General features: G+C 45.1%; 1 protein-coding gene across 1 annotated transcript in view; it reads right to left on the minus strand.

Annotated features, from left to right (window-relative positions):
* Positions 1-26,384, minus strand: part of LOC119178088 (uncharacterized) — a 47,132-nt gene extending 20,748 nt beyond the window's left edge. The window contains exon 1 of the mRNA XM_037429250.2: positions 26,241-26,384. Within this exon, the coding sequence (XP_037285147.2) occupies positions 26,241-26,286 (46 nt within the window). The 5' untranslated portion in view covers positions 26,287-26,384. The remainder of the gene's footprint in view (positions 1-26,240) is intronic.
* Between the last annotated feature and the right edge of the window lie 1,610 nt (positions 26,385-27,994).

Here is a 27,994-nt window from a genome sequence, read left to right on the forward strand (position 1 = left end):
GGTGAAAGCAGACAAGAAGCACCCCTCATACTCTACTATTAATGATTTGTCGAGCTCATTTCTGTTTCAAAACAGGCCTTCGATAAGGCAGCCTTCTCATTTCGCCTGAAGAATCTCGCTGAGGAAACTGGAGTCTCACTTGAACACAGTTTAATGGCTCCTGTAGCATACCCGCCACCGTGGCAATGGCAGACTATAGACTGCGATGTGTCTTTTCTAGAAGTTACAAAACATGCACCTATTGCCCATATTCGAAACTACTTCCAGGAACTTCAACACAAATACACACGTCCTGAGTTCTTTACAGATGCCTTCAAGTCTAACTCCTCTGTGTCCTACGCTGCGGTCGGCCCATTCTTTTCGGTTGCTGGTCCTCTACATCCAGGCACAAGTATCTTCACAGCGGAAGCTTACGCGATACTTGTGGCGGCTAAAAACATCAAGCAATCACAAATACAAAAAGCAGTAATTTATACGGACTCCCTCAGTGTGGTTACGGCTGTGCAGAATCTTAAAAAACAAAAAAACCCGGTCCTCATCTCACTCTACTCTATTTTATGCACACTCTACACACTCGAACAACATGTTGTAGTGTGCTGGGTGCCAGGGCACCGTGAGATCCAAGGCAACGTGATGGCGGATCAGCTTGCTGCATCCGTCCACGAAATCAGTTCCACTACACCCATATCGATCTCGCCCCTTGATCTTAAGCCGTCTCTCAAACGAAAGCTCAGGGACTACTGGCAGAGCAAGTGGGATAGACACACACAAAACAAGCTACACGTTATCAAGCCACACCTTGGCCATTGGCCACCTGTATGAAAATCACGTCTAACAGAGGTAACACTAACAAGGCTAACAAGGCTCAGGATAGGACACACATACACGACACACAAATATCTTTTGTCCGGTGTGATCCGCCATTGTGTGACAGATGTGGCGAAGCACCAACAGTTCTCCACATTTTAATTCAGTGCAAACACTTGGACACTCCAAAAAACAACACTTTCCATTAACCAACCGACGACATATACCTTTACACCCTGCAATGTTAGTCGGTAGGGAACCGCTTTTTAGTCATAAATCATTGTTAGTGTTTTTAAAAGAAATTCATAGTTTTGATATCATATAGCCGGGCATCCCGTAGCACGACCTCTGCAGAGAGGTTTTTGCTGCGGTGGCTATACAAGAAAGCTCTTGCCTCACAGCCCTTGGACACAAGGGCACTGATGAGGCACTTGTGCTAGTGGCAAATATTTTTACACGTTTCTATTATCAAAACCTTTGTCACCCTTTTTACTATGCATATCACGTCACTGTCATGTCTTTAATACTTATGTTTTTACCCGCATTATCGTGAGGAATTTTAAGGCCCTTATACAGCCACGCAACTTATCATTGTCCACATCTCTATACTCATTGAAATGGCGCTCTTTTGGCCCTTGCGCTATAAAGCGCCACACATCATGTTTTGTGCTGTTTCGCCGACTTTCGTGCAGAAGGGAGGCGGGCTCGATGGTTGAGGTTTCCCGAAATATGCATGGTCGACTGTCAGTGAATTCATGTGCCACTTCGTTTTGTGGCACTTTTCGATTTGCGCTGGGTTTTCGAATGCTTGAAGACTGCTTCGGGAATTGACGATAGAGTGCGGTTTTCTCCAGATAGTTGGCAATGAGTAGGTCTTCATCATATTCGGTAAAACAAGTGATCATCTCTTCGATCGTTTGGCATTACTGCTCATTTTCAAACATGTGGGTGACAGAAAGCCTCATTGCCTCACCGGAGATGTAGTCAGTGAAGTTGGTGACCATCTCCCGTTCCGACCAGGATGCAGCGGCCGCGTGGAGCTCGAATAAGTTGAACCAGTCTTGTACGGGTCCATCATCCGCTGATCCGGTGTACTTGGCTGTGTCAAGGTCAGCCGATGGTTCTGCCATGGTGCTGTTGGCTGTGTGCTTCTAGGAGATGATTCCGTAGTTGATGTATGGTCAGGGCGTCTTGTGGGGAACTGCGTCAATGATGTTCGACTAATCAAGGGGCTGGCAGGTCTTTATACTGTCGACTCGTTTGACGCTATGACGAATGGCAGACGTGGCCTGGCTCATACACCATGTCTATTCCTCTTATAATAAACAACTGTGACAGTCAGAACTGTTATTTGAAACTATGTAGGAGCGTAGGCCTAGCCAGCGAAAACAGCGATAACGTCCGGTGCGATAGTCTTGTGCTTAGCACTGACGATGTTTTTTCCGAGCTATGCATGGCCCGCTACATTCATCATTACATATTTCCCCCTCACTGAAGATGGAGCCAAGTAGGTGTTCTAAGGTGTCGTGAGAATAAGTGGTTCGTGATACGGTTTGAGACGATCCACGTGTACGATGTCGCGTCCTCGGCGACGCAGGTCCGGAGTAGGTGTGAGGGGTTCGGTGAAGTAGTTGACCGCGGAAGTTTTCTCTATGACGCGATAAAGCCCATGGTAGCTGCTGACGAACTTGTAGATGCACCAGGAGCAGCAGTGGGAGGCACCCACAGCCAAACAAGTAGTTGGGCGAAAACTGGTAGTGAGACCGTCCATCTTCGTGATGAAATTTTCGTAGCCCTTGTTCTTGTGTTGTAAGGGCGCGAGCTAATTGTCGACATTCTTCTGCATACCGAGCGGCTTCGGGAACTGGTGTTCCTTTGGATGAGTCGGGTAGGTAAGGGAGAATAGTATCAATTGAAGCTGATGGCTCTCGAACATAGAGTAAAAAGAAGGGAGAAAAGCCTGTCATCGCTTGAGGTGCCGTGTTGTAAGCGTACGTTACGTAAGGAAGGATAAGATCCCAGCTGGTGTGGTTGGAGGCAACATACATAGAAAGCATGTCGCCAAGAGTGCGGTTGAAACGTTCGGTCAAGCCGTTTGTTTGTGGCCGATAGGTGGTAGTACAGCGGTGAATCACGTGGCATTCAGCAAGAAGTTCTTGAATAACATCCGCGAGAAAGACGCGGCCTTGGTCGTTCAAAAGTTCACGTGGAGCACCGTGAGACAGAAGAAAACGTTGGAGGAGGAAAGAAGCGACGACACGTGCCGTCGCGGCTGGTAGAGCGGCCGTTTCCGCATATCTCGTGAGATGGTCGATCGCTACAATTATCCAGCGATTCCCACCTGATGATTATGGCAGAGGACCATAAATGTCTATCCCAACCCGGTTGAATGGTCGCACTAGGCACGGCAACGGCTGCATTAGTGCAGTAGGATGGCTAGGATCGTGCTTGCGGCGTTGACACTCTGTGCAAGATCTAATGTACTTTTGAAGGAATGTGTACATGCCGCGCCAATAAAACCGAAAACGTAGCCTGGCGTAGGTTTTAAACAAACCAGCGTGTGCACACTACGCATCAGCATGGAAAGCAGCACATATGCTGGCACGGAGATGCCTGGGTATGACGAGTAGCCATTTGCGGCCGTCAGGGTGGTAGTTGCGGCGATAAAGTATTCCATCACAGATGGCGCAGAACTGTTATTTGAAACTAGGTAGGAGCGTAGGCCTAGCCAGCGAGAGTCTCGTGCTTAGCACTGACGATGTGTTTTCCGAGCTATGCATGACCCACTACATTCATCATTACACACTGTCATTTCCTCTTCCTCCTCAGCTTCTCCTACCATGCCTTCATACGCTCATACGTCACAAACACACACACACACACACACACACACACATATATATATATATATATATATACATATATACATATATATATGTATATATATTTACATATATACATATATATACATATATATATATATATATATATATATATATATATATATATATATAGAAAAAGGAGTAATTCACACACAACGAACGTTTCAGCACAGTTTAGTCCGACGTTTCGACCGTGGGACCGGCCTTCGTCTGGGAATACAGGGCATAAAAATCGCGCGCTTATATATGTCAATATTCGAGACCCCCCCAAAAAACACACATGCTCTTGTGTAACGAACAAGGCTCATCTGTATCAGCACAAAAACGGTTTTCAGTGATCAAAAATATATATCTATACAGCACTGTGTGATGTCACCATTTGTAAGTCATTGGCAGCTGATACGGCTTTGCGGGATACACGTGTGCATCGCGACATTACGGATGTCAAAGCTCTTTTCTTACAATAATGGTTCGCGTGTAAAATATACGCGTTGCCGATGATAAATAATTCTATTATATATATATAAGAATCGCTGTTTCTGTATACATTATCAGCACAGCGCACTCTCTGATAGAGAAGCAGACTAGCGTACACTTGTTATATTGTTGACCAATAAGCTTACGTGGAAGGAAGACACGTCAATGTGCCTGCATCTTCATTGATACCATCTGCTACAGTATTGAACTTGAATATCAGGTATGATTCCCGGAGTTCGCGATCATGGTTTGAGCGGAAACCAGATTCAAGAATGGTCGCTTTCATTTGATCGAAAGAGTGGCCCGGCATGCGAACGTGTCGTGATAGCGGTAGATGAGGGAATATATTTACATGGGATTTGTGGTTATTAAAGCGTATTCTGAATGGAGTTTCAGTATGACCAATATATTGTTTCAAACAGGCACTACATTCCAACATGTATACGGCATTATAAGTGTCGCAGTCGAAGCTACCACGAATCTTTAATTTAAAGTCCGAAGACGTGCTCGCGGCGTTTTGCGTGGTTTGCATGTGCACACACACTTTGCACCGTGGTTTGTTACAAGGTGCACAGCCACTCTCTTTACGGGTACCAATTTTAGATGACGTTAACATGTCGTGAAGGTTTTTTGACCGTCGGTAAACAACACGAGGCGGAACAGAAAAAATTTTTTTGAGATTATCACTTTCGGTTAAGATGTTGTGGTGCCGTTTCAATATAGCAGATACCTTAGGAGCTGATGATGAAAATGTCAGAACAAGGTTAGTTTGAGCAGAGCTATCGTTCCCGTCCTTTCCTTTCAGAATCTCGGTGCGGTTGAGTTGGTCAGCTCGAGTTATGGCATCGTCTATTAGTTTTTCCGGGTATTTTCTTTTTACTAGAGAACTTTTGAGCCTATTACAATTTTCAATGAAATCTGTACGGTCAGAGCACAACCGTTTAAAGCGGTGAGCCTGGCTATAGGGAATTCCTGTTTTGCAATGCCGGGGGTGGCCACTCTGAAAATGCAGGAGTTGATGTCGGTCAGTAGGCTTGCGGAACAGCTTCGTAGCAAGTTGTCCTTCGGAAATGGTGACTGTGACATCGAGAAAATTTACAGAAGTGCGCGAAAATTGGTGCGAGAACTTAATAGACGGATGGAAATTGTTAAACTTTTGAATGAAACCAAGCAGACTTGCTTCATCATGTGTCCAGACAAGAAAAATATCGTCAATGAAGCGCCTATAGTAGAGAGGTTGAAGCATGTTTTTACCTAAAAATTCGCATTCCAGAATGCCCATAAAAATGTTGGCGTAGTTAGGGCCTACTTTCGTACCCATTGAGGTGCCGTTGGCTTGTACATAGTGAATGTTGTTAAACTCAAAATTGTTTAATTCAAGGATAAGTTTCAAAAGAGTACCAAGCGCTTCTTTATCAATAGTTTTATCTAAAGGGGAATTTTCATAGGCCTTTATTACTGCAGAAATACCATCTTTATGCGGTATGTTGGTGTATAGTGATGCTACGTCCAGCGTTACTAACATTGAACCAGATGGAACATGAAGATCTACAATTTCTTGAAGGAAATGGTTGGTGTCTTTGATGAATGACGGAAATGTGGCTGGAATCTTGTTTATGAGGGAGTCAACGTAACGAGATAAATTTTCGGTAACGGTGCCGATTCCGGAAATGATGGGGCGGCCGGGATTATTCTGCTTGTGAATTTTAGGAAGCATATAAAATCTTCCCGCTACGGGACTGAGTGGTACCAAAGAGCGGACTGTCTTTTCATCTAATTTACCATGTTCTAGTAAAGACGTAAGTGCGTCCTTAAGCTTAGATTTAAATTCGCTGGTAGGATCGGAGGGCAAAGCTTTGTAAAAAGTGGCATCTGAAAGTTGCCTCTCGGCCTCGCTTATATAATCAACCGCGTTGAGAATTACAATGGCCCCCCCTTTATCGGCTGGTTTGATGACGATGTCATGGTTTGTCGACAACTGTTCGAGAGCAACCTTCTCTTTTTTGGACAAATTGTGGCGGTAAGGCGCAGTTTTCTTATAGGCAGCGAAAATGTCGCGTTGTACAGCGTTTATGTAAATGTCAAGACATCTGTCGCGATGTGGTGGGGGTGTCCATTGTTTATATGTCGGTAGTGCAGGTCTGGTTTCATTCGGGCTTCGGCGGTCATGATAGTATTCTCTCAGACGCAAATTACGGGAAAAGTTGTGTAGATCCTTCAGAAGTTGAAACTCGTTGAAGCCACCTGAAGCGGGGCAAAAGTTGAGGCCCTTTGACAGAGCACCCATTTGTTCGTTGGAAAGAACTATGTTTGAAAGGTTTACAACGCTGCTATCTATTTGAGAAGACTGGTCTTTCGAATCATTCGAACGTGTTGCGGCGCGTTTGGTTACCTCAAATTCGCGTTCGTGCGTACATAAACCATCACGTAGAAACTTCTTCTGTTTGGTTGTGTTTAACTTGTTCCTCTTACGTTCTTCATAGGCAATTAAACATTCAGACTCATGCACTGCTAGCTTCTTTAACAGGCGAGCTTCTGTATGCTGAAGGTCTTGCGTGCAAGATTTATAATGGTCAATAATTATGGGTATGAGATCTAAGGACGCTTTACTTAACACTTCTTGCCATTTGGTTTTGTTAGAGGCCGAAAGTTCAGAAGTAGCTGGTTTAAATCTTATCTGTAAACCTTTCGGGACCACCGAAGCATTCAAGTAGCTCGTAAGTGAGAATACGTGTAGCTCGGAACGAACTCTTTTCTCAATAATTTTCCTAGCTTCTAAAAACTCTCGCGAAGGAAGACTTGAAACATTGCCTTTAAGCGCAGGCGCCTGCCGTCAGTCGGTGGCACTCCCTCGACCAGCGTTCCGGCGGGTAGGGTAGCGATGACCCGTGGTGGCGGGAGCCTCAGTTCGGTTTTGCCGAGTTGTGTCTTGGCTTGAAGAACCGGAGTTGTGTGTAGCACCCGCAGGGGACGTTTGTTGGCGCCTCCTGGGGGACGTCGGCGTAGATCGTTCTGGGGGTTCGCAAGGTGGGCAGTCACGCCATGATGATGTAGTTCCTAGGAAACGTTTGCAGCAGAGTTCGCGAATGTGGCTGGCGATGATGGCAACACCTTCGAAGCTTAGATGAAGACCATCAGCTGCCAACACACGTGTCAGGGGCAGCCAGTGGAGACCATGATCGATGAAAAAAACTTTCTTGGAGCGCCTACAGTAGTTGTGCAGCAGTCGGTTGAAGTACGTGGCTTCCATATTGCACCGGTAAACAAATGAAAGGTTGCCGTTGCCATTACGGCGGTTAGGGCAGCGTGGAAGAACGAGTGTTGCGTAAATCCTTGAAATGTGAGGCTTGGCGTTCATAACGTGCTCCAGCAGGGATCGGTATCTTCCGAATGCTACAGCAGCACTTGTTGAAGCGATGTCGTTGGTACCAATGTGGAGAACGAGGGCGGTTGCGGATTCTGGCACAAAGTGAAGTAAAGACCGCACGTCGGAGATATGCGCACCTACTTGAGAGATGAAAGCGGGAGTCCCTCTTGAACATGGGTCGAAATGCTGGTGGACGTACTTGGTCTGAGAATCACCAATGACGACTGTAGAAATTTCTTCTTGGGGATACTTTAAAATGATGTGCTTTGACGTTGTCGTGACAAGAGCCATTGCGGGTAAGTAGAAGGGATTATAGGAAGTATCACGCAGGCTCTGATAGTATAGAAAAAGGAGTAATTCACACACAACGAACGTTTCAGCACAGTTTAGTCCGACGTTTCGACCGTGGGACCGGCCTTCGTCTGGGAATACAGGGCATAAAAATCGCGCGCTTATATATGTCAATATTCGAGACCCCCCCAAAAAACACACATGCTCTTGTGTAACGAACAAGGCTCATCTGTATCAGCACAAAAACGGTTTTCAGTGATCAAAAATATATATCTATACAGCACTGTGTGATGTCACCATTTGTAAGTCATTGGCAGCTGATACGGCTTTGCGGGATACACGTGTGCATCGCGACATTACGGATGTCAAAGCTCTTTTCTTACAATAATGGTTCGCGTGTAAAATATACGCGTTGCCGATGATAAATAATTCTATTATATATATATAAGAATCGCTGTTTCTGTATACATTATCAGCACAGCGCACTCTCTGATAGAGAAGCAGACTAGCGTACACTTGTTATATTGTTGACCAATAAGCTTACGTGGAAGGAAGACACGTCAATGTGCCTGCATCTTCATTGATACCATCTGCTACAGTATTGAACTTGAATATCAGGTATGATTCCCGGAGTTCGCGATCATGGTTTGAGCGGAAACCAGATTCAAGAATGGTCGCTTTCATTTGATCGAAAGAGTGGCCCGGCATGCGAACGTGTCGTGATAGCGGTAGATGAGGGAATATATTTACATGGGATTTGTGGTTATTAAAGCGTATTCTGAATGGAGTTTCAGTATGACCAATATATTGTTTCAAACAGGCACTACATTCCAACATGTATACGGCATTATAAGTGTCGCAGTCGAAGCTACCACGAATCTTTAATTTAAAGTCCGAAGACGTGCTCGCGGCGTTTTGCGTGGTTTGCATGTGCACACACACTTTGCACCGTGGTTTGTTACAAGGTGCACAGCCACTCTCTTTACGGGTACCAATTTTAGATGACGTTAACATGTCGTGAAGGTTTTTTGACCGTCGGTAAACAACACGAGGCGGAACAGAAAAAATTTTTTTGAGATTATCACTTTCGGTTAAGATGTTGTGGTGCCGTTTCAATATAGCAGATACCTTAGGAGCTGATGATGAAAATGTCAGAACAAGGTTAGTTTGAGCAGAGCTATCGTTCCCGTCCTTTCCTTTCAGAATCTCGGTGCGGTTGAGTTGGTCAGCTCGAGTTATGGCATCGTCTATTAGTTTTTCCGGGTATTTTCTTTTTACTAGAGAACTTTTGAGCCTATTACAATTTTCAATGAAATCTGTACGGTCAGAGCACAACCGTTTAAAGCGGTGAGCCTGGCTATAGGGAAAGCGGTGAGCCTGGCTATAGGGAAGCCGATAAAGGGGGGGCCATTGTAATTCTCAACGCGGTTGATTATATAAGCGAGGCCGAGAGGCAACTTTCAGATGCCACTTTTTACAAAGCTTTGCCCTCCGATCCTACCAGCGAATTTAAATCTAAGCTTAAGGACGCACTTACGTCTTTACTAGAACATGGTAAATTAGATGAAAAGACAGTCCGCTCTTTGGTACCACTCAGTCCCGTAGCGGGAAGATTTTATATGCTTCCTAAAATTCACAAGCAGAATAATCCCGGCCGCCCCATCATTTCCGGAATCGGCACCGTTACCGAAAATTTATCTCGTTACGTTGACTCCCTCATAAACAAGATTCCAGCCACATTTCCGTCATTCATCAAAGACACCAACCATTTCCTTCAAGAAATTGTAGATCTTCATGTTCCATCTGGTTCAATGTTAGTAACGCTGGACGTAGCATCACTATACACCAACATACCGCATAAAGATGGTATTTCTGCAGTAATAAAGGCCTATGAAAATTCCCCTTTAGATAAAACTATTGATAAAGAAGCGCTTGGTACTCTTTTGAAACTTATCCTTGAATTAAACAATTTTGAGTTTAACAACATTCACTATGTACAAGCCAACGGCACCTCAATGGGTACGAAAGTAGGCCCTAACTACGCCAACATTTTTATGGGCATTCTGGAATGCGAATTTTTAGGTAAAAACATGCTTCAACCTCTCTACTATAGGCGCTTCATTGACGATATTTTTCTTGTCTGGACACATGATGAAGCAAGTCTGCTTGGTTTCATTCAAAAGTTTAACAATTTCCATCCGTCTATTAAGTTCTCGCACCAATTTTCGCGCACTTCTGTAAATTTTCTCGATGTCACAGTCACCATTTCCGAAGGACAACTTGCTACGAAGCTGTTCCGCAAGCCTACTGACCGACATCAACTCCTGCATTTTCAGAGTGGCCACCCCCGGCATTGCAAAACAGGAATTCCCTATAGCCAGGCTCACCGCTTTAAACGGTTGTGCTCTGACCGTACAGATTTCATTGAAAATTGTAATAGGCTCAAAAGTTCTCTAGTAAAAAGAAAATACCCGGAAAAACTAATAGACGATGCCATAACTCGAGCTGACCAACTCAACCGCACCGAGATTCTGAAAGGAAAGGACGGGAACGATAGCTCTGCTCAAACTAACCTTGTTCTGACATTTTCATCATCAGCTCCTAAGGTATCTGCTATATTGAAACGGCACCACAACATCTTAACCGAAAGTGATAATCTCAAAAAAATTTTTTCTGTTCCGCCTCGTGTTGTTTACCGACGGTCAAAAAACCTTCACGACATGTTAACGTCATCTAAAATTGGTACCCGTAAAGAGAGTGGCTGTGCACCTTGTAACAAACCACGGTGCAAAGTGTGTGTGCACATGCAAACCACGCAAAACGCCGCGAGCACGTCTTCGGACTTTAAATTAAAGATTCGTGGTAGCTTCGACTGCGACACTTATAATGCCGTATACATGTTGGAATGTAGTGCCTGTTTGAAACAATATATTGGTCATACTGAAACTCCATTCAGAATACGCTTTAATAACCACAAATCCCATGTAAATATATTCCCTCATCTACCGCTATCACGACACGTTCGCATGCCGGGCCACTCTTTCGATCAAATGAAAGCGACCATTCTTGAATCTGGTTTCCGCTCAAACCATGATCGCGAACTCCGGGAATCATACCTGATATTCAAGTTCAATACTGTAGCAGATGGTATCAATGAAGATGCAGGCACATTGACGTGTCTTCCTTCCACGTAAGCTTATTGGTCAACAATATAACAAGTGTACGCTAGTCTGCTTCTCTATCAGAGAGTGCGCTGTGCTGATAATGTATACAGAAACAGCGATTCTTATATATATATAATAGAATTATTTATCATCGGCAACGCGTATATTTTACACGCGAACCATTATTGTAAGAAAAGAGCTTTGACATCCGTAATGTCGCGATGCACACGTGTATCCCGCAAAGCCGTATCAGCTGCCAATGACTTACAAATGGTGACATCACACAGTGCTGTATAGATATATATTTTTGATCACTGAAAACCGTTTTTGTGCTGATACAGATGAGCCTTGTTCGTTACACAAGAGCATGTGTGTTTTTTGGGGGGGTCTCGAATATTGACATATATAAGCGCGCGATTTTTATGCCCTGTATTCCCAGACGAAGGCCGGTCCCACGGTCGAAACGTCGGACTAAACTGTGCTGAAACGTTCGTTGTGTGTGAATTACTCCTTTTTCTATACTATCAGAGCCTGCGTGATACTTCCTATAATCCCTTCTACTTACCCGCAATGGCTCTTGTCACGACAACGTCAAAGCACATCATTTTAAAGTATCCCCAAGAAGAAATTTCTACAGTCGTCATTGGTGATTCTCAGACCAAGTACGTCCACCAGCATTTCGACCCATGTTCAAGAGGGACTCCCGCTTTCATCTCTCAAGTAGGTGCGCATATCTCCGACGTGCGGTCTTTACTTCACTTTGTGCCAGAATCCGCAACCGCCCTCGTTCTCCACATTGGTACCAACGACATCGCTTCAACAAGTGCTGCTGTAGCATTCGGAAGATACCGATCCCTGCTGGAGCACGTTATGAACGCCAAGCCTCACATTTCAAGGATTTACGCAACACTCGTTCTTCCACGCTGCCCTAACCGCCGTAATGGCAACGGCAACCTTTCATTTGTTTACCGGTGCAATATGGAAGCCACGTACTTCAACCGACTGCTGCACAACTACTGTAGGCGCTCCAAGAAAGTTTTTTTCATCGATCATGGTCTCCACTGGCTGCCCCTGACACGTGTGTTGGCAGCTGATGGTCTTCATCTAAGCTTCGAAGGTGTTGCCATCATCGCCAGCCACATTCGCGAACTCTGCTGCAAACGTTTCCTAGGAACTACATCATCATGGCGTGACTGCCCACCTTGCGAACCCCCAGAACGATCTACGCCGACGTCCCCCAGGAGGCGCCAACAAACGTCCCCTGCGGGTGCTACACACAACTCCGGTTCTTCAAGCCAAGACACAACTCGGCAAAACCGAACTGAGGCTCCCGCCACCACGGGTCATCGCTACCCTACCCGCCGGAACGCTGGTCGAGGGAGTGCCACCGACTGACGGCAGGCGCCTGCGCTTAAAGGCAATGTTTCAAGTCTTCCTTCGCGAGAGTTTTTAGAAGCTAGGAAAATTATTGAGAAAAGAGTTCGTTCCGAGCTACACGTATTCTCACTTACGAGCTACTTGAATGCTTCGGTGGTCCCGAAAGGTTTACAGATAAGATTTAAACCAGCTACTTCTGAACTTTCGGCCTCTAACAAAACCAAATGGCAAGAAGTGTTAAGTAAAGCGTCCTTAGATCTCATACCCATAATTATTGACCATTATAAATCTTGCACGCAAGACCTTCAGCATACAGAAGCTCGCCTGTTAAAGAAGCTAGCAGTGCATGAGTCTGAATGTTTAATTGCCTATGAAGAACGTAAGAGGAACAAGTTAAACACAACCAAACAGAAGAAGTTTCTACGTGATGGTTTATGTACGCACGAACGCGAATTTGAGGTAACCAAACGCGCCGCAACACGTTCGAATGATTCGAAAGACCAGTCTTCTCAAATAGATAGCAGCGTTGTAAACCTTTCAAACATAGTTCTTTCCAACGAACAAATGGGTGCTCTGTCAAAGGGCCTCAACTTTTGCCCCGCTTCAGGTGGCTTCAACGAGTTTCAACTTCTGAAGGATCTACACAACTTTTCCCGTAATTTGCGTCTGAGAGAATACTATCATGACCGCCGAAGCCCGAATGAAACCAGACCTGCACTACCGACATATAAACAATGGACACCCCCACCACATCGCGACAGATGTCTTGACATTTACATAAACGCTGTACAACGCGACATTTTCGCTGCCTATAAGAAAACTGCGCCTTACCGCCACAATTTGTCCAAAAAAGAGAAGGTTGCTCTCGAACAGTTGTCGACAAACCATGACATCGTCATCAAACCAGCCGATAAAGGGGGGGCCATTGTAATTCTCAACGCGGTTGATTATATAAGCGAGGCCGAGAGGCAACTTTCAGATGCCACTTTTTACAAAGCTTTGCCCTCCGATCCTACCAGCGAATTTAAATCTAAGCTTAAGGACGCACTTACGTCTTTACTAGAACATGGTAAATTAGATGAAAAGACAGTCCGCTCTTTGGTACCACTCAGTCCCGTAGCGGGAAGATTTTATATGCTTCCTAAAATTCACAAGCAGAATAATCCCGGCCGCCCCATCATTTCCGGAATCGGCACCGTTACCGAAAATTTATCTCGTTACGTTGACTCCCTCATAAACAAGATTCCAGCCACATTTCCGTCATTCATCAAAGACACCAACCATTTCCTTCAAGAAATTGTAGATCTTCATGTTCCATCTGGTTCAATGTTAGTAACGCTGGACGTAGCATCACTATACACCAACATACCGCATAAAGATGGTATTTCTGCAGTAATAAAGGCCTATGAAAATTCCCCTTTAGATAAAACTATTGATAAAGAAGCGCTTGGTACTCTTTTGAAACTTATCCTTGAATTAAACAATTTTGAGTTTAACAACATTCACTATGTACAAGCCAACGGCACCTCAATGGGTACGAAAGTAGGCCCTAACTACGCCAACATTTTTATGGGCATTCTGGAATGCGAATTTTTAGGTAAAAACATGCTTCAACCTCTCTACTATAGGCGCTTCATTGACGATATTTTTCTTGTCTGGACACATGATGAAGCAAGTCTGCTTGGTTTCATTCAAAAGTTTAACAATTTCCATCCGTCTATTAAGTTCTCGCACCAATTTTCGCGCACTTCTGTAAATTTTCTCGATGTCACAGTCACCATTTCCGAAGGACAACTTGCTACGAAGCTGTTCCGCAAGCCTACTGACCGACATCAACTCCTGCATTTTCAGAGTGGCCACCCCCGGCATTGCAAAACAGGAATTCCCTATAGCCAGGCTCACCGCTTTAAACGGTTGTGCTCTGACCGTACAGATTTCATTGAAAATTGTAATAGGCTCAAAAGTTCTCTAGTAAAAAGAAAATACCCGGAAAAACTAATAGACGATGCCATAACTCGAGCTGACCAACTCAACCGCACCGAGATTCTGAAAGGAAAGGACGGGAACGATAGCTCTGCTCAAACTAACCTTGTTCTGACATTTTCATCATCAGCTCCTAAGGTATCTGCTATATTGAAACGGCACCACAACATCTTAACCGAAAGTGATAATCTCAAAAAAATTTTTTCTGTTCCGCCTCGTGTTGTTTACCGACGGTCAAAAAACCTTCACGACATGTTAACGTCATCTAAAATTGGTACCCGTAAAGAGAGTGGCTGTGCACCTTGTAACAAACCACGGTGCAAAGTGTGTGTGCACATGCAAACCACGCAAAACGCCGCGAGCACGTCTTCGGACTTTAAATTAAAGATTCGTGGTAGCTTCGACTGCGACACTTATAATGCCGTATACATGTTGGAATGTAGTGCCTGTTTGAAACAATATATTGGTCATACTGAAACTCCATTCAGAATACGCTTTAATAACCACAAATCCCATGTAAATATATTCCCTCATCTACCGCTATCACGACACGTTCGCATGCCGGGCCACTCTTTCGATCAAATGAAAGCGACCATTCTTGAATCTGGTTTCCGCTCAAACCATGATCGCGAACTCCGGGAATCATACCTGATATTCAAGTTCAATACTGTAGCAGATGGTATCAATGAAGATGCAGGCACATTGACGTGTCTTCCTTCCACGTAAGCTTATTGGTCAACAATATAACAAGTGTACGCTAGTCTGCTTCTCTATCAGAGAGTGCGCTGTGCTGATAATGTATACAGAAACAGCGATTCTTATATATATATAATAGAATTATTTATCATCGGCAACGCGTATATTTTACACGCGAACCATTATTGTAAGAAAAGAGCTTTGACATCCGTAATGTCGCGATGCACACGTGTATCCCGCAAAGCCGTATCAGCTGCCAATGACTTACAAATGGTGACATCACACAGTGCTGTATAGATATATATTTTTGATCACTGAAAACCGTTTTTGTGCTGATACAGATGAGCCTTGTTCGTTACACAAGAGCATGTGTGTTTTTTGGGGGGGTCTCGAATATTGACATATATAAGCGCGCGATTTTTATGCCCTGTATTCCCAGACGAAGGCCGGTCCCACGGTCGAAACGTCGGACTAAACTGTGCTGAAACGTTCGTTGTGTGTGAATTACTCCTTTTTCTATACTATCAGAGCCTGCGTGATACTTCCTATAATCCCTTATATATATATATATATATATATATATATATATATATATATATATATATATAATGACGGAGAGCTTTTTTGAGACCAGCTTCAGCTGGCCCACACTGATGATGGTATTTACAGATTATAGAAAGCTATACAAGTGATGATGCCCCGCAGGGGCGTCTGCGCAAGCAGGCGTTTGGTGTTTGGCAACACCATAGACCCGAGCCACGATGGGGGGGGGGGGGGGGGGTTCGACTCCCTCCGACGCCTCGCCGGGCGTGGCTTAGCCGTGTTTGGGAAAAGGGGAATCGTGGGGGTTGAGCCGACGCCGGGTGATTGGACCTTCAAGGATACCTTGTGTAGGTATCCAACAATGGTAAATACATTAGGTTATAGTGGCGATGCATGGCTAGCGTCTCCAAGTGTTTGCGAATCAATCTTGTAGCGTCCCCTTGTTGGACTTGGTGGTGGATGGCCACCATCACCGCCAAGATAAAGACTCTCCGTATGGCAAATGCTTTTCTCCCTTTCCTGATCGCTCTCCCAAAAAGTGGCGCACCGAAGAAGCAATCACGCTAACCAAACCAAACTAGATCTTCCCAAAGTATCATGTTATTCATGAGCAAAACGAAAAGAAGAAAGTCCGAGTGATTTCAGCGGTGATGGTGTCAAAGGCTCTCACGGAAGAAATTGGCCCAGGGTACAAAATCACAAGATGGGAAGTGGCGACCTCTTATTGGAAGTTCGAGACAAAGCTCGATACGACAAGCTATCCAGAATTGTATCATATGGGGACACTCCTCTTTCAGTGCGCCCACACAGGTCTATGAACAATGTCCGTGGAGTAATTTCTGATGATGATCTTATTGATGTGAGCGAAAACGATTTGTTAAAAGGATATGACTTGATGAAAAGTTGTGAAGGTACAGAAAATAATGATCAGGCGTGACAAAAAACAGGCCCCTACAAAAGACATAATAATCACCTTTGGAACAAGTGACCTATTAGATTCAATAGGAACCGGCTATTGTAAGCTCCATGTAGGACTATACATTCCTAATCCTCGTCGATGCTTCAAGTGCCAACGTTTCGAGCACGGATCCCATAGTTGAAGAGGGCGCACCGCTTGTGCAAAGTGTGCATCCATTCAACGCATAACCGACGAATGCACCTCAGAAGCAACTCATTGTTTGAACTGCGAAGGAAATGACCCTGCCTATACTCACGATTATGCCCCATATGAAAAACACAGAAACAAGTAGTAGAACTCAAGGTCAAATTCAATCTGTCACTACAAGACACACGTAAGCGTTTCGCACTTCACAACCCCTTTTATGCCTCCTTCGCAGATTGGACGCACCGGGGCGCCATGCCACCTTTTCTGCACCCGCGAATGTCACACATTGTGTGGCCCCGGTCGTGCCATCAGCACCTCCGGCTAGAGCAGCCTGTACAGCTCCGCCACCTGACAAACAGGGCCGGCAGACTACCGTGTCGGCTGGACCCCGGACCACTGCAAACACAGTTATGTCCGACGTTCTATGAACGTATAAGTCCAGCAGGCACCGTCCATCACCTCACAAGAGGCGTTGGATACATGTCCCACTCCTCCGGTAGCTCAGACGCCGAACGATAGGCGCAACTATTTGGAGCGCGCCAAAAAATGAAAAACTCCATATTACTGGGTTCCAAAAGACCCTGCAACTTAAGGTAGCACTTTCTGTACACTCAGCACCACAGAACATTAGAATGATACAAACACTACAATGGAACGCCAGAGGACTGTAAGAAACCTCGACGATATCCAAGAATTTTTACGCATACTACAACTGTGCTGTTTGGGCAAGGAGCATACCTAAAATCGAAATAAACGAATTTCTTACGCAATCACATGACTTTTCGAAAGCACCGAGATGATGTGGTCACGTCGTCCGGGGGTGTTCCCATTATATTTTAACAAAGCAAACAGCCTGTACACATTTACTGCTTCAAACATCTCTTGAGGCAGTGGCTGTTCGAGCTCTTATATTCAACGAACTAGCGACAATTAGTTGTATACAGATACCTCCGCGTCGCCAACTCAATAAACACAAATTTCAGTCTCTAATTGATGAACTTCTAGAGCCGTATCTTCTCCTTGGAGACTTCAATGCGCATAACAGTTTATGGGGAGACCCGCGGTGCGATGCACTAGGTCATCTAATCGAACAATATTTTTTCTGTCCTGGCGCATGTCTCTTGAATTTCAAAACATCAACATATTATAATGTCACTAAAATATCTTAGCATCTCATCTCCACCACTTTTTGCGCTCCTGAAATGGAAAGTCATCAATAACACATACGGAAGTGATCATTTCCCTATAGTTCTTAGCATTACAATCGCGAATGACAGACCACCACAGGTTTCCAAGTGGCTCACCCAAAAAGCTGATTAGGAACAGTTCCAAAAAAATGGCAGCATATCCACGGAGTGCATATCCACGGAGTGAATGATGGGGAGTGGGGCGAAGCATTCGTCCGTCCATTCGTTCTTGCTTCCGTCCGTTCCTGCGTACGTCTGTGTAACCGTCCATGCGTCCATCCACCCGTCCGTGCGTGCGTCTGTTCGTGCGTCCGTCCCTGCGTTCGTCCATGCATCCGCGCCTGCGTTCGTTCATGCGTCCATCCATGCATCTGTCTGTGTGTCCGCTCGTCCATTTATTCAGCACTCCAAGTACCACCATCTCGCATCTTTTCATCATATATTCTCCATATAGAAGCACCGCCATCCAGCGGACATTTCAAGGACTAAACGGGAGGTGGCACATGCACACTTTCTTACGGCTTGCGCTTCGGGTTTACTTCCCACCTTTAACCACCTCGAGTGCATGGTATATACTAGTTCACTGTATTCATGGCTATGCGGCCCAACGCTCGCTAAACCTTTTTAAAACCAAGGAGGTTACACCCACCGAATATAACGTAGCAACCCTTTCTTGTCAGATCGTGCTCAATGTACATGCCAATAGCTGCTAATGGGGATCGCAGCGTGCGCGTTACCTAAAGGCCGAATGCTCCTGTCTCTCATTCCCTCTTAGCAGCCATTAACATGTGCATTGAACACTATCTTTTATTGTTCAACAACGCACAGAAGAAATCTCTCACCGGAACCACCTTGGAGGTCAAAATCGTAAGGACCGCTATTTCGGGTATGTGCCACTGGTGGTTACGTTCTACGAGGGACGCACAAGCCACGCCATAAGGAGCTTCGCCCCTAAAGGTTACTCTCGTAACCTGTAAAGAGATGAGTGTGTTAAGCGTAGAGGCTGCTGTGGATTACTTTACTGCTTTTTTGGTTGACCCTGCAATCAAATGCATTGCACAAACAAGCGGACTATCAAGCAAACGACGTGTCTCATGGTGGAACGAAGAGTGTCTTAATGCACGGAAACAACAAAACAAGACATGGAAGTTGCTCGGAAACTCACCGACGGCCGAGACTCTTATAGACTTTAAGAAAATTGAATCCCAAGGCAGGAAAGTTGGCAAGAGAAGAGAAAGTTGGCATACGTTTTTATCGGTCATCACCTAATATATACAAGAGGGTAAAGTATGGAACAGGATGGGAAGGGTAGAAGGAAAACAAGCATATCCACTCCCTCTAGTAAACGCACAAAGCGACAACTTGGAAGACCAGGCAAACTACCTGGGTGCACACATCGATCTGGTTTCTAGCTTTTCACACTACTCTCCAGAGTTCCAACGCTACAAGGTAGGAGTAGAAAGACATAAACTAGACACTAAATGTAGAAAACATGAGACAAATAATAGGCCATTCTGCTTGGATGAGCTACAGGCATCTTTTAATTCCTGCAGTGATTCCACCCCAGGGTCTGTCCTTGTAATATATTGAATGTTGAAAAACCTACCCATAGAAACTGAAAAACCTTATTTTCCCTGTACAATGCCATCTAGTTTTCTGACGTCATCCCTCTTTCGTGGAACGAGGTCATAGTCATTCCCATATTGAAATAAGGCAAGGATTCGTCCTTTGTTACGAGTTACAGGCCCATCGCAATAACGAGTTGTCTTTTCAAACTCTTTGAAAAGATGATAAATCGCCGACCTATACACTTCTTTGAAAAAAAAGTCCACTTGTACCAGTGCAGGTTTCGAGAAGGTAGGTCCACCATTGACCACCTGGTACGTATTAAAGCACAGACCCGAGACGCTTTCATCAAGAAACAAATCTTTGTCTCTGTGTTCCTAGATATCGAAAAATCTTATGACACGCGTGGCACTTTGGTATACTTTGAGACCTCTCAGATTTAGGTATACTGGGTAAAATGCCGAGTACAATTGAAAGTTATCTCTCCAATCGCACTCTCATTGTTCGAGTAGGCACAATCTTGTCCCGAACATTTTTCAGGAGACATGGGTGCCCCAGGGTGGTGCACCGAGCTGTGCTCTATCTATTATCAAAATAAATTAATTGCGCCTTTCCATTCCTAGGAGTATGTTTTACTGCACTTGTGTGGATCAGGTCCAGTTTGACTTTAAGTCTTGTAACCTGACAATGTGTGAGTGGCAGGTGCAGCTGAGTTTGAACAGGATTTTAAAATTCGTAGATGAAGATGGGTTCTGACTGAATCTACAAAAAAGCACGTGCGCGTTATTTTCTAGAAAGAGAGGCATTCATTCCGAACCGCGCATTGAACTACATGGCCAGCGTCTTTCAACAAACACTGAACGCAAATAATTGGGCCTAATCTTGGACACCAAGCTAACTTTTAAACCGCACATAAAGTATTTAAAAAAACAAGTTCTCAAAACGATGGACATTCTAAAAGGCTTAACACGCTCTACCTAGGGTAGCGAAAAAACTGTTTGATCAATTTGTATAGAAGCCTCATACGGACACGTCTAGATTACGGGGTGGTAACCTATCAGTCTGCGGCATCAACGGCTTTAAATATGCTCGACCCAGTCCATCACTTAGGCATTCGTCTTTCCATGGGTGCTTTTCACTGAAGCCCCGTGGAAAGCTTGTACGTTGACTCAAACGAATGGTCTCTCCTTTCGCAACAATCCTACCAATCCTTTGTCTACTTCCACAATATGATTGCCAATAAAGAACAACCCGTACACTCCCCCGTCAACCAAGCTTAACAACTGCCCCGCCATAAGACAGCCCTATGCACTTCGTGTAAGGGCTCTAGGCGAAAAGACGGACGTGCCGCTTTTTGAACATGGTTTGGCTGCTCCCGCTGTATATGTCTCACCTTGGATGTGGCAGCTGATAGACGGCGATATATCTTTTATACCAGTCACAAAGCATGCGCTCAATACGCATATTAATACCCATTTCCTCCAGTCACAAAGCATGCGCCCAATACGCATAATAATACCCATTTCCTAAAACTGCAGCAAACATACTCATGCCCAGAATTCTATACTGATGCCTCGAGACCCGCCTTTCTGTATCCTATGCAGCAGTCGGTCCATCTTTTCTAGATGCTGGTATTCTGCATCCGAACACCAGCATTTTGTACAGCAGAGGCTTACGCTATACTGATTGCTGTTAAAGACATAAAACAACTAAATTTACAAAGTGCAGTAATCTACATAGATTCCCTGACCGTTGTGAAAGCCCTTAAAACATTCAAAAAGTAAACAAACCCCAGTCTTATCTCGCTTTTCTCAATCCTGTGCACAGTGTACGCACTCAATACACAATTAATAGTCTGCTGGGTGCCTGGGCACCGTTAGAGACAACGAAATGTTTTGGCAAACCACTTAGCGGCAACTGCCAACAAAACAGCTGCGACTAGATCATAGTGATTCGTGCACTTGACTTGAAACCTTTTCTAAAACAAAAGCTCAGGGCCTAATAGAAGTGCATGTGGGACAGACATACATGTAATAAACTGCATGTTACGAAGCCGCTACTTGGTCATTGGCCGCCAATATCAAAATCACGACGCACAGAAGTAACACTTACAAAACTAAGGAGAGGTGATACATTCACTACACATTCACACCAGTTGTCTGGGGGCGATCTACCCTTGTGTGAGAGATGTGGCGAAGCACTAACAGTGCTACACATTTCAATTCAGTGAAAATAATTAGACATGCTCAGAGAACAACATTTTTCACGACAGTTTCCGCTTCAACCTGCAATGTTTGTCGGTAAGGAACCGCTTTTTAGACATAAATCGCTGTTCGAATTTTTAAGAGGCTTAGGTACATTTCATGTCATACCCGGGCCTTCCGTTGCATGACCTCTGAACTGAGGTCGCTGCTGCGATGGCTACATCCACGCCATACTTTTATTACGATCTTTCGCCATTAATTCTCACTGTATATATTTCTTGTCACTGTCATGATTTTAACGCTTCTATGTTTTTACCCGCTATAGCGCAAGGAATTTTAAGTCCCTTATACAGCCACCTCTACTAACCTATATTCGCATCTCTTGACCCACGACCTGGCGATCTTTGGCCATCAAATTGCCCTTGCGCCATGAAACACCACACATCATCATCATCAAATGATGATGACACGTTCAATTGATAAAGAAAAGTCAGTGACTGTGCTCACACTAATTCCCTGTCACGCTGAAAGCGATCTCCTGGCCGCACGACAGATAGTATTAAGAATTAAGTTGTGTATTGTTATGCCCGAGGCATGGTCCTCGTTCGGGAGCGCTTTATCGCGCGAGAACAAGTAGAGTTCCAGCGAACTCCGCCCCCCCCCCTCCTCCCAGCACCACCTTCCATGCAGATGCCACCGAGCCACGTGCAATTAGAGCAAAGACTTCGTCTCCTCCGCCGAGCCATCGTGCAGTTCCAAGGAATGCTGCGCCTCCTCCGCCGAGCCCCGGGAACTGGTCTCAAAGGAAAGACAAAAAGAAAAACGTTATTCAAGGCCGTACCGGCCCGATGATTCGGATTTTTGCCCGTTCCGACGTTCTCGTGCTGGACGTCTCTGTACAAACGATAAGGTGCTGCTATAAACGTTGCTACCTGTTTTGCTTCACAAAACGTTAGCCTCCTATTACGCCTCTGGGTGAAAGCTTCAGCTACGTTCGTTCGGCTGCTCGCCACTCTTGCCTACCGCTACCATCCCAACACACCGATATCATAACAGTGATGGCAGCGGTGGGATGCCATCAAACCCGAATTCTTACCAGTGGTTGGCAGCTTCGGGGTACGCTACCCTACGTTTGGCAAGTGTGATCATATCTCTGAGCACGACGACGACTGCTGTGATAGCGTTTCGCTACGTTGGGATACGCTACCATATATATATATATATATATATATATATATATATATATATATATATATATATATATATATATATATATATATATATATATATGTTTGGCTCGCCGGATTGGACCCATGGAAGCTCGAGCACGACCGAGCTGATATCAGCGTTTGGATACGCTGGAATACACTGCCCTGTTCTCATCGTTCGGCAAGCTGGGATAAGCTACCCCGGACTTCAACATTGGCAATTCGGACCGTATCCCTGAAGGTCAGAGGACTCCTACGACACTCTTCAACGGCAGCCACGACTTGGAGCATTGTCGGCTACTTTGGTTGGGTGAGTGCCCAACTTTTACTACTCATTTCGCCAGACCTCTCTTGCACAGGTAGATGTTAGGAGTGCTTCGTGTTTTTTGTTTGCTATAAATTATTATTCACGTACTTTAAACCATGAGATTAGTTTTAGAAAACGGTAAATATCAGTAGTGGAGCATCACGAAGAACGAGATCGCGATGGAGATGTAACTTGCGTAGAATATCCTTGAAATTTGTGGAGCCACGAGGATTTTCACCGGGTCCGCTAAAACAAGGGAAGCGATTCCTGACCTGACACAGGCAAAGAATGCGACTGCCGATGAGACTGACGAATTGTGGGAGCTCATTTGGGAGCAAAAGGAGAAGGCCGAGAAGAGCCGCGAGGAGCAAAACGCCGACAAACGTCATAAAGAGCTCAAATCTCAAAGACGCGAACAGTGGCAGGCCGAGGAGAGTCGAGAAAGGAGGGAGCATGCACTCAAAATGAGATAGCTTGATTGTAAAATTTAAGCATTTATGTGGCAGCAAGCTAAACGCAAGCTCCGCAACTTTCAGACAGGTGTGAACATAGCGCATTTTCTTTATGATTTTGAAGTTGTCTGCGGTGATGTTGGTGTTGGGCGAGACTTTTGGTTGGAGAAGCTTGCCACGTTGCTTCCGTGAAAAGTTGCAAGCATTTTGGAGCGCTTATGCGCCGAGGAAGTGCATGGCTTTGATAGGGCTAAACACGCTTTGTTTGGCCACATTGCTGCCCTGAGTCCTGCCGACTCCGAAAGTCGAGAGTACATCACTGAAGCGCGCAGCAAAGCACTAGAAATTGAGGCCCATCGCGAAGCGGACGCCGACTTGCGTCCGATAGAGCGAGATAAAGCGCGGCGTGAGGCGATAGCAGTGGAAGGGTGTGAAAATGAGACTCGCCGAAGAGCGTTACAAGTACAAGCGCGTCGAGAAGCGTGTAAAGATAAGGCATGCCGAAAAGCTATGGAGACTGAGGCCCGTCGCGAAGCACAAGCCGCTGAAGTGCGCCAGAAAGAGCGGGATGCCGAGGAGAGTAGGGAGGCGCCCAATATTGAGGCCCGTCACAAGGTACAAGACGTTGAAGTTCGTCGGACAGAGCCAGACGACGAGGTGCATCGCGAGGAGTTAGGCGCTGAGGCCAATGGCATAGCTAAAAACGCCGAGGTGCAGCATAAAGCACTAGACACGGGGCCGCTTCGCAGCACGCATGATCAGGATGAATCGCGTGTAAAAGAGCTTGATGAGGAATCGCGTTACAAAGCGCTAGAGGCTGACGACTGTCGACAATAGCTTGAGCAGGATGCGTGACATAGAGCGGTAGAGAATAAAGCTATTCAAAGAGAGCAAGAACATTCAGCGCTTAGCGGTTATTAAGACTCTGACTCACTGACATTTTTTTAACCGAGCTCACTCGAATGGAGACTCATAAAGATATTGCTTATCCGGACTCACTCAAATTGCGGATTACATTATTTCGATCTGAGTCTAAGTGAGTCTGCGTGACTTGACTCATGAGTGAGTTTGCTGACCTATTATTTTCGTGCGTTGCATTTGCAGTACGAGTTGGTGGTGAGAGTTATGAAGTGAATAACGTATACCTCGTGCTGTCAATCGCGAAAGAATCGCCATTTTCAAGCCAGTGAAAGCTGACGATGTGGGCTGATGTAGTTCGCGATTTCAAGTTGGATAGAATACTTCTGCGTGCATAAAAAATAAGCAGGAGATTACGGAGGGTCTGATAATATATACAGTTTTCTGTAATAAACAGCAAAAAAATGAATAAAAGATGACATGCGTACGCGAACCTCCAGCAAACTCATCGCATGGATGAAATCAACAATGGTTGACAAGCTTCTCGTTACTGGTGGCTTAGTCAAGCAAAAATAATTCTTTATGGCCCCCCAAATGAACATTGCAGGTTGCAAGGTCAGCAATGCCTTGTTTCAATATTAAAAAAAAGAAAAACAGGCAGCCATCTCGCCCTGGGAAAGTTGATGTACAGCGAAGCTGTATCAATCATGCGCGCTGAGATGAGAGGTGAGTGGGAGGTATGTTTTAGTATTAAGTAATACTAGCAGTGTGAGAATAATTTTCTGGTTGCTTTGGTAGATTTTAATCGACTCTGTGACCATATCCGTAATTTGAAGGTTCTGTGTTGACATACAACTGAACGAAAGGATTTTTCGTCCGCTTTGCTATTATTAGATTCAATTTACAAGCATCACAATACGGGTAAAGGAAGCACAAATAATGTCTCTTGTGTGCTACTTGGCTTAATAGTTCTTGCTTAACGGCACGAGAAAATTTCGGTTTGATGCCTTACAGCTTCGTCAATTCAAATAGAAGTAAAAAACTATTCAAACTGAAAAGCCCTAATATTAGTTGTCCACCCTGTGCAAGCTAAGAGTATATAATTCACCGCCGCCTGTAGTTTACTGAATTTACGTGGCCTTCTCGCGTCGCAATTCACGTATGTCAGTGCGTCCTTAGTGAAGCACCGGCAACGAAAATTCACAAATTCTGCAAACTACCAGGCAGGAAACAACAGCGTCGAGCATTCTGACGTTCACCATTCATGCGTTAAACTTGCGGCCATGACGTGGACTCCAGAGAGGTGGTCGTGCATGTTTACATCACCGCTGGTGCTCTATTGCTCACAGTCCTTGTATTTCTTGTTGTTTTCCATCGAAAAATACCCAACCGTGCAGTCTGTCGTAGAACATTTTTATAGTTCACGTAGTCATGCTCAGTTCGCAAATTTCTGAGGCTCAGTGGTCAAATTCTTAGCGGAGTGCTGCAAACAAATGCTTCAATGTTATCCTGATGAGCGAAAGTCGAGGTTGATTCAGAATTAAAGCGTCCTGCCGAAAGGCTTAGCTGCTCAAGGTGTCATAATTAGCGGAAAGCAGAGGTGGATTTGAAAATGTACCAGCAATTGGAAGAAGGACATGTCTTCGGCTGCTACGCCCGCGTCTGTACGATGCCTCTTGTGCCTCCTAGCATGACAGCAAGCCAGAACTTATGTTCTGCGCAGCTACATCTTAATACAAAACCTTGAACTCAACTTCGATGCTTACCGTAGGCGACGGCCACACAGCACAACAAGAACATTGCTTTCTGCATCTTGGGAATTTTGTGTGTCGCCCGTAGCGGCACCCGCTGGTCTGTGAGAGAAATCCGCAAACCCTAATCTTACATATAAAGACCCCTAGTCGCTGGCCTTGGACGAAAATGTACTTCATTGATTGAAGACATGCACGCGTGGACCATGACACGTCACACCTGTGGAAGAAAATAAAAGCAGAACCGAGTTTGTTTGTTTTGTGCTTGGATCCACAGTTGTGCACACCTGTCTCTTTTGTCCGTCTTCCAGGCATGTCGAAGTACCTAAATGTAGACGACAGGTTCGCGGCCCCCTCATTGTTTCAAGTAGTTGTTCCTGGACTTTTACAATCTATTGACTTATGCTACTGGGACCTGCTTTCGCATTGATTTCCATAAATGTGACCACCAGGCGTTTGGTGCGTAGCCACACTATGGTCCGGGCTAGCGCGGGGTATAGACCAGGCCTTCTCACACACTTTGACGTGTACGGCTTATGCTTGGTCGGGGAAACTCTACACTGTGGTTTGAGCCGATGTCTAATAAATGGTCGTGGAAGGGCCCTGGAAGAGGCAACGGGGCATCGGCTTCACGTAGGTGACTGCACGTCGGCGCTAATCCGCCCAGGAGAAATGCCCAGTCATTTTTATTCTTATTTAGCCTTTGTAATCTTTCACTACCAGTTTTAACCACACATTGCCACACTTGAATATTCTGCTCGGGGTTTCAATACAACGCCAGTTTCTGGCAGCACTGCATTCGTGCTTTTTTTCTTGTTCGGGTGTTTAAATTTAGCTGCAATCATTTGACAGCTTTTCCTGTCGACATTCCTGCTAGTGTTGCCAGATGATACTAAGGAAACAAGTGAATACTCATCACGAAACAGCCCCCCTCCTCCCCCCCCTCCCCCCCCCCCCTAAAACGAGAACATGGTGAATCTTTCTATTCTTCAAAATATAAGAAATTATGATTTTAAGAAATGTTCCTCAAATACATAGGAGAGTTCAAAGATTAGCAAATCGTTTAGCGCAGCGAAAATATGCGCAGCTATTAACGAATAGAAGCGCATTGCTAATTTTCTTGACATTTTCTGCAAGCCGTGCAGTTTCCATTTTTTTGAATTCATGTTTTTCTGTGCACAATCAACGTTATTTGCTGACCCCTAACGTACGTTAAACTTCACGACTAAACCATAGCAATGCTAATAGGCGGTATGGTTAAAAATAACGTGCCTCTCTACTCCCCTAATGGGTGGGGGTGCGAACGTCGCCCCATGTAATACTAAGCAGGACGGCGTGGAGAGGGCACTGCAATGAACCTTTGCCCTCCCTTCCTCTTCCTTCCCGGGTGGGAAACCCTGCACAGGCCTATACACTTCTGTATTTCAAGTCATGGAGAAACACGCTATAAGTCACCGACGATCGCGCATTGGCGAATCACTAAAATAATTATATTTGTTGGGAAATGCAAACAAGCGACCTCTAGAAAACGCGATAAGTGACTGGAAAATTCAACAAGCGACTCAACGATAAAAGAAACCCAAATCCGCTTATTGGCAACTCCACTATCTACTCACATCTAGGTCTTTATGACGTACTCCTAAATACTTCGTCTTTTGTCTCTTCCAATAACATCCGATTTTCTGTTGGCTAGGGCAAAGGTTTCGTGATGCGGCCTGCATGGGTCGCTCATTGCGTCATAGCACTGGTGTACTGCTTGCGTGTGCGTG

This window comes from Rhipicephalus microplus, chromosome 1 (genome assembly GCF_043290135.1).
Source record: "Rhipicephalus microplus isolate Deutch F79 chromosome 1, USDA_Rmic, whole genome shotgun sequence".
NCBI classification, from domain to species: domain Eukaryota; kingdom Metazoa; phylum Arthropoda; class Arachnida; order Ixodida; family Ixodidae; genus Rhipicephalus; species Rhipicephalus microplus.